Source organism: Lolium perenne, chromosome 7 (assembly GCF_019359855.2).
Source record: "Lolium perenne isolate Kyuss_39 chromosome 7, Kyuss_2.0, whole genome shotgun sequence".
NCBI classification, from domain to species: domain Eukaryota; kingdom Viridiplantae; phylum Streptophyta; class Magnoliopsida; order Poales; family Poaceae; genus Lolium; species Lolium perenne.
The window spans coordinates 194,143,375-194,151,511 of record NC_067250.2 but is presented as its reverse complement, the minus strand read 5'-3'; the positions used below and the strand labels follow the sequence as shown (position 1 = coordinate 194,151,511).

The 8,137-nt window shown below is 46.8% G+C and overlaps 1 protein-coding gene across 1 annotated transcript; it reads right to left on the bottom strand.

Moving 5' to 3' along the window:
• Positions 1–2,774: 2,774 nt before the first annotated feature.
• On the bottom strand, positions 2,775–7,238 carry LOC127314617 (polyphenol oxidase I, chloroplastic). The gene is made up of 2 exons (XM_051345122.2): positions 6,256–7,238; positions 2,775–3,798 (listed from the first exon to the last, which is right to left on the bottom strand). Exons 1-2 carry the CDS (start codon positions 7,186–7,188, stop codon positions 2,947–2,949), a joined length of 1,785 nt encoding a protein of 594 aa, XP_051201082.1. The 5' UTR covers positions 7,189–7,238; the 3' UTR covers positions 2,775–2,946.
• Between the last annotated feature and the right edge of the window lie 899 nt (positions 7,239–8,137).

Here is an 8,137-nt window from a genome sequence, read left to right as displayed (position 1 = left end):
CCCACACCACCAGGCGGCGCGGTGGGCCCCTGGGCCGTGCCGCCCTATGGTGGCACCGCCTCGGCCAGCCCCCGACGCTCCCCTCTGGACTACTTAAAGCCCTTGACCTAAAAACGCACGGGGGTTCGACCAATTTGCCAGAAGACATCCAGAACTCCGCCGCCATCGCGAAACTCCGTCTCGGGATCAGAAACTCCGTTCTGGCACCCCGCCGGGACGAGGAATTGGAGGAGATCATCGCCATCATCGCCACCGACGCCTCTCCATCAACCATCCATGCTTCCCCCATCCATGTGTGAGTAATTCCCCCGCTGTAGGCTGAAGGGGATGGTAGGGATTGGATGAGATTGTTCATGTAATAGCATAAGATTGTTAGGGCATAGTGCCTAGTATCCGTAGTTGGTACTTTTATGATATTGTTGCAACTTGTTATGCTTAATGCTTGTCACTAGGGCCCGAGTGCCATGATTTCAGATCTGAACATGTTATTGATTCATGATGATATTCATTGTTTTATGATCTTACCTGCAAGTTGTATACACATATTGCTGTCCGGAACCCGAGGCCCCAAAGTGACAGAAATTGGGACAACCGGAGGGGAAGGCGGTGATATGAGGATCACATGTGTTCACGGAGTGTTAATGCTTTGCTCCGGTACTCTATTAAAAGGAGTACCTTAATTACCAGTAGATTCCCTAGAGGCCCGGCTGCCACCGGCTGGTAGGACAAAAGATGTTGTGCAAGTTTCTCATTGCGAGCACGTACGACTATATACGGAACACATGCCTATGGTTATTTAGTACTTGGATACTATTTTATTACTATCTGCAAATGCCCTGCCTTGATTGTTACATGAGTTCTCTTATCCATGCAGCGCCCGTTCATCCATCCCTGTGCCTACAGTATTTTAATCCTGCTGTTTACTATAATCACTACTGCTGTCTTTATTACACTGCTGCTTATATTTCACTACTGCTACTGCTATAAAACTGTTGCTACTGATAAACTCTTGCGAGCAAGTCTGTTTCCAGGTGCAACTGAATTGACAACTCCGCTGTTAAGACTTACAAATATTCTTTGGCTCCCCTTGTGTCGAATCAATAAATTGGGTTTTACTTCCCTCGAAGACTGTTGTGATCCCCTATACTTGTGGGTCATCAGACCTCACCGGTGACCTTGCTGGAGACCCATAGCAAACATATTTTGCAAATGTAGCAAAATCAAAGAGACGTTAGAGAAAAAAATTATTCATATGTTACAAATCCACACAATGGAGACACCGTCGGAGCCATCAATGGAGAACTCGCTTGCAACTGATAGAAGCGTCGCCCAAGGTTGCATCAACTATGTCCGCCCAAGGCAACAACGCCCGGAACCGCCAGTAGCAACATCCAACGCCAAAGTAGGAAAGCATGCCTCCGCCTATAGCAAAAGCCACAGTCCGGCGGTAGCAACACCGGAGGCCTAAAGGTAGCAAAACCGGAATCCGCCAGTAGTTGGGGGGTGGTTCTCATGGGGATGGAGATGAGGTGCGGAGCCGCTCGACTAGGGCAGTAGCAAGCTAAGGGGTAAGCTAGGATTCGCGGGCCTCCACTGCGGCCTCCAGTGACAGCAGACGCCAGGGGAACTAGTGCTTCGGGCCTCCGTCGTGGCCTCCATCATCTCCAGGCATGCACCAACAAACGATGGGGAAGCTAGGGTTTAGGGACGCCATGGCGTCAATCTCTGGAGGTGCAAAATGAGGTCGTGCCACCATGGGGCGGGGGAGGAGCAGCACCAGGTCGTGAGCGTGGCGCCGCGACAAAGGAGTAACATGAGGCCATGGTCCGCGACCCTGCTGGTACTCCCCGCCGGAAGCTAGAGTTCAGCTTCGCCGCCTGGCGGTGGTAGCCTATGGTAGCGCGGCCGCGAGATCCAGGGCGCGCGGTGGCTGTACCTACAGGAGCCGGTGGTGGGGTGCGCGATGGTTGGGGTGACAGGGATGGGGATGGGCACCGGGTTGCGCGCAGGTTGCGGCGTCTCGGCGAGGTCGGCCATGGAGTTGGAGCAGCGTTGCTTTGCTTGCTGTCACTCGGAGCATCTCCACTCGCCCTCCCAAAACGGCTAAAAAAGCTAAAATGGGGACGTTAGAGAGAGAAAACGCCGCCATCCGCGTCCCCTAAAAATGACTTCTGCGCCGGCGCAAAATTTTCTTTATCCGGCACCCAAGGCCAACACCAGCCTATATGGAGACAACCGGGGGTGCCGGCTAACACCGCGTCCAACAAAAACAGGTCATGCGTCCTACGTGACCACGAAAAAAACCAAAATAACGGCCATGATTGAGTCCATACTCCCCCGTATAAGTCCCCCTATACAAGCAAACACCGGCTCTCGTATGGGGGGTTTCGAGTGGAGATGCTCTCGTCGTGGGGAAGAAAAAGCGGTAGGAAGGGAAGCGATAAGGTGGGCCTGCAGGAGATGCATCGTGGGCAGCGCGCGGAGGATGGGGAGGATGCGATCCCCTGAGGGATACAATCGTTTACCAATCTAAAAGCAGAGCAAATCAGACATACCAGGAGATGAGTAGGTGACTAAGCACAAACTAACTTGCAAATCCCTAATTTAAAACCGAATTTTGCTCGAGCATTCATCTAAAACAACAACTTTCTTAGGTTCTTTTTAATTGACTTAAATTTAGTATAAAGTTATACTAAATTTGACTCAATTAAAAGAAGAGACCGGAGGGAGTAGCTAAAAGATAGCAAAAGTGGATAAATGTGGGTACCGAGGCAGATTGGGCAATAAGCTTTTATTTTTCTCACTTGAGGAGAATCAATCATACAATGGCGTAATCAGCAATAGATGGGCAAACTTAAGAAATACATGCGTGGTGCAGATACAGTTCTGGAGGCTGAAGAAATATGGATCTTGTATTGTACTTGTACATGCCAGCCAGCTGAGCGATCAAAGGATGTCGATGCGCACGCTGTTGACGAGGGTCTTCTCACCCGCGACTGGGACAATCGTGAAGTCCAGCCTCTTATCCCGGCCGCACTTGAGGTCCTCGATGATCTCCCGCAGCTTGAGCCGGTACGACACCTCCTGCGTCTCCATCATGCGGCCGCCGTCGCCGCCGCCGTGCGGAACGTGCGTGAAGCTCCCCGCGAACTCGCTGTTCTTCGGCCCAACCTTGTCCTCCTGGCCCCTGGGCACGTTGACGAGCACGTCGAACTTGACGTACTCGCAGGGGTCGACCGTCAGGTCCAGCACCAGCACCTCCGGTGCCTTCTTGCTGCTGCCGCCGCCGGCCTGGGCCTTCTCCGGCCTCTCCACCGTCACATACTCGTTCTGCCCTTTCTTCAGAGGCACGGGGAACGCGCTGGCCGGGGTGACGCTTCTCTGGGCGATGAAGGGGCGTTTGATCTCGGAGGACGGCTTGGGACGCTTCTGCATCCACTCCAGCTTCTTCTTCTCCTCGAACCTGTACCCGAGCTTGCTGGTGTCGAGCACGTCCTGGACCCTGATGCGCACCGGCCGCTTCGTCTCATCGTAGAAGACGAAGCTCGTGTCCAGCCACTCTTGGTAGGGGAGGTCGGGCATCCCCAGCTTGGTGCTCCGAAGGTGCCACATGCGGTCAACGTTGGAGTGGTTCGAGTAGAACACCGGGTCGCGCGCCGCCGTCCGAAGGTTACCCATGTCCTTCCCCACCCAGATGTGCGCCGCCGTGTGCGCCCCGTTCTCCAGCGACCCCGTGTACTTCTTTCCCGCCGTGCAGAACTTGCCGCCGTGGAATTCCTCCGGCGTGTCCACGGTCATCTGAAAAGAGAGGCACGCACACAACCTTAATTACGAGTTTACGACCCATATGCAAGGGATGCATATATGCTCATGGCCACACAAAGATCTTATCTTCTTATGATACTATTGTGTACCGATGATTGGAGCCTCACTTCCAAAAATCACAATAATACTAAGTCAAGTTACTATACCAGATTTCGGAAAAAAACGGGTCTACCTGCATTACATATATGTCACCATTCAACTTATTTGGACACAGAGTTGGATCTTGGCATCTAGTAGAGGTCCAATTAGAACTACAGGACAAGTCTAGCTACGTAGTACATTTTACTCTCTCTGCTCACAAACACATGTGGCGTGTGAATTTAGTTAAAAGCCAAAAAGCTTAGTAAGATTAGTTTAACAAAATACAGAGGCAGTACTAAATCTATAAGTTATAAAAAAAATATCTTCAAGCGAATTTGACTTCTACGGTGAAGATAGTTACTCTACCTCACCTTGTTTCTTCTCAACCGTATACGATTTTCATGTCACATAAACTTTTGTCTTGCCCCGTAAAAAAAAAAAGAACGTAAGAAAATATAGAGCTGACGTACACTTTCATTTTATGTGACATATGGAAACATGATAATTATTCAATATTTATGTGTCTTTTGCGTTCTTATGACTCATATTTTTCATAGTATCAATTTGTTGCTGTTGTGGGTCAATATGAAAATAATTACTAAACATAAATTCTGAGTGTAACAATATTAAAAAAACATGGAGTGCAAAATAACATGCTATGCACCCTGGTTGATGAGTATCATGTCTAGGGGATCTATTGATATTTACTTATTGTTTTAGATGTTCATATTTAGGGAGTGGTGTTTTGGCTCAAAGAAGTGTATATATGCTCCCTTTATTTTAAAATGCATCTTAGACCTATTTTAAAATTTAAAAATTGAAACAAAAAATTGCACATACATGCATCTTCATGTGCAATGCACCCACAAAGTCGTTTCATTAACAATCGACTTATCATGTGGTGTGTGTAAAAAAGATAAATTTTGGTGCTAAAAATAAGACTTTTCACACGTTAAAATTTCATTTTTTACATATACCACAAAAAATATCAGTTATTCGCGAAACTTGGCAAACACACATATATTGTGGACATGTACGTACATGTTGATTTTTTTTAAATTTTTTTTCGACACTTTGTAATATTTTTTTATTTGGTGGAGGGGTCATATGCACCCGGGATCCGAATAAATTTCTGACATATTTTTGTATATTAGTTGATCAAATTTAGAAATTTTAAACTCTTGACAAAATTAATATACCATGTATTTCTGGATGGCGGGAGTATACACTTCAGTAATTTCTACAAAAAAAAAAGTATGGTACCGCACCTCTAAAAAAAACATGTACAACTTCAGTTTTAGAGAAATTGTGTGACATTGAGCGGTTCCACTAAGCTTCTAAATCCAGGTTGATTACCGATATATCATTATTTGGTGTCCTCCAATTTAGATATGATATGGCATCATTTTGTAAATACCATTTCCACACATATTAGCTGATATTGGCCAATATTGTGGATTCTTGACCAAATATGTCGACCAATACAGGAAAGAAATAGATGCAATGATATTTAATTTTTTTCGGTATTTACAACTTCATCAAAATATCAAAGTCATGTATAATATTTGTAAAATACATATATATCATATGCAATTTTTTTTGTTAGAGTAAGGATTTGTAAGTTTTCATTAATAATTTCTTAGTTCACTAATTAATGAACTTGGAATCATGTATTTGTTATGCTCAAGTAATTGCAGCATGCATTTTTACTCTAAAACCCATGGTTTGAACAAGAACAATGGAAAAAAATTAGATATATGTCTCCAATATAACCACATACTGTCTGTTATATCATCTGAGATATAGAGATCTGTATGACCAACCGATACGGATCCTAGATGCCGATGTACGTTCTAGAGCCTGCTTTTGTACTTAACTTTTGTTTGCTGAACTTTTTTACCTGATGATTTGCAACTCACTTGAATACCACGCGGTTCACAAACTATGGTATTTTATGTGCTCATGTCCAACAATGAATGTCATTGTTATTTTCAGTTATAAAAAAATGTTGTTTTCTATTGCAGGGTTCAAACATTGTCCATGAAGTGTTTGTTGTAATCTATTTTTGTTTTTTCACCTTCCAGAACTTTCAGTTGCTTATGATATTCAGTTTTTTTTTCCTTCAATTTAGGAATTCCTGTCAACCAAAAACTAGACATAAGTATAAAATTAAATCATTCTATCTTCCAAAAGTTCAGTAAACTGTCACAGCAATTTTTGGTTAGTACAGTATATATAGTGTAGGGTGAAATGTTACCATGATTTTGTTTTGTCGAGTATAGAAAGTAACGAATGCGTTTTGTTAGGCATGTGAGATTTGCATAAAACGGGCGTGCTAGCACTGCTCACCTGACGGTACATGCTGTAGAGATTGTTATCGATGAGGCACAAAATGTCGTCGGTGCACTCAGGTTCAGGAAGGTTGGGCTGCTTCGCCGGGCCCAGGTTGAGATCCATGAAGGCACGGACGTGTTCCGGCGTGCGGAGCTCGTCGTAGAGCGGCGAGCTCTCGTTGGCGAATATGGAGGGCATTATCATCCCTTCAGGGGAGTCCCAGTTCCAGTAGGGCAGCCCGAAAGTGGGGTCGCCGATGAGGTCGCCGAGGATGCGTTCGAAGAAGTAGATGTACATGCGGTGCCATGGCGCGAAGATGGAGGAGTAGTGCACGTCGAAGTTGACCTCCGGGCTGGCCGCCGACACCACCCTGTAGTGCGCGTCGCAGTAGGCCTCGTGGATCCCCGACTGGTTCTTGAAGCTGCGCGGGTCCTCGTCGTCCAGCTCCTTCATCCTCCGGACCGCTTCCTCGAACTTCTTGATGTACTCGTCGTCCAACTTGTGCGCCGGCCGGCGAACGCGCGGCGGCCCGCTCGGCAGCGGCAGGCTGCTGAAGTCGACGACCTTGGTGGCATCGTACTCGGCGGGGCAGTGGAAGCCCCCCTCCGCGTTGCATTTCAGCACCTCGGCCGTGATCGGCACGGTGGCGCACAGAGGCTCGGCGGCAGCGCCAGCATCGGCGTCGGCAGCGAGCGCGAGGCCGAGGTTGGTGGTAGTGACAGCGGCGAACCCGGTGAGGCCGAAAAGCACGTCCCGGCGGTCGATGTTGCGCCGTACCACGCTATCGTCGCCGCCACTACCGGCCGTGGCCGCAGCTCTGCACGACAGGCGGCGGCCCTGCAACTTGGCCATGGTGGGCGCGGCACCGTGCTTAGACGGAGGAAGCAGGCATCCAGAGGAGGCAGAGGCTACGGGCGAACAGACGAAGCTGGAGGCGGTGGTAGACATGTCGATCGTAGACTGTGTGGAGGTCTACGAGTATTTGTGTGCTCAAATATGGCTGCGTGCATGTGTATTTATAGTGGCCTTGTGTGGCTGTGCGAGGTGAGAGAGCCACGAGCGCCCATACGCCAAATGGCATGGAAAGATAATGTACGATTCAGCACAGCTCAGCTGGATCACCCACGCGACGCACGTTACTTGTGCTCTGCCAAAAAAGTTGTGTCTTCGAGCGCAAGATGCAGCACTTCTTGCCATGCATCTACTTGGCACTACTGTAGGCTGCAACTGATAGTCTTACCTTCATACTCGTACTATACATATTATTGTGCTAGATACATTATACATTTTTATGTTTATCTCTACTGTACTTCATAAACTAAAGCAACTAAATCGATACTCCCTAAAAATCATGATTGGCGGAGATCGATACCCTTCGAGCGCATCTTACTCTCTAGGAACATTGAACATGTGTAAATTGTTATTTGTGAAGACTAATGTGCATGATCTCTACAATTTTCCATGGAAAATGAAGCACAAAAGTTTTCTTCTAACTCATTCTAACAGTTCCTGCAAATTTTTTTTTTGAAATGGGGAATACCCATCAGTAGATGCACACAACCATTTATGGGATTTTTTTTTTTAAAAAGATAGTTATTCAAACGGTTACACATCATGGATCAGAGAAGGTCGATACAAAAATCAATCATCAAAAAAGAAACGAAGAAGTTGTAAGACTAAGCGTCTTACAGTCTATTTGTATGCCACCAACTAGCCCGATAGAAGATATCTTGAGCAACCATCAACAGCCGGTTACATCTTGCAACCATACAATCCCGCCGCCACCGCCGATCCTCTTGGGAAAGAAAATGTCATAGCTGTATCCAGTGTACATCCATATTGATAGTCTGCAAAAAATACTAGAATCATTCATGTGAAACACAATGTTATTCCTACA

Coding starts and splice junctions, on each gene's coding strand:
- LOC127314617 (XM_051345122.2), bottom strand. CDS start 7,188: ATGTCTACCACCGCCTCCAGCTTCGTCTGTTCGCCCGTAGCCTCTGCC. Junction 3,799..6,255: donor TCTACAGCATGTACCGTCAG/GTGAGCAGTGCT, acceptor CTCTCTTTTCAG/ATGACCGTGGACACGCCGGA.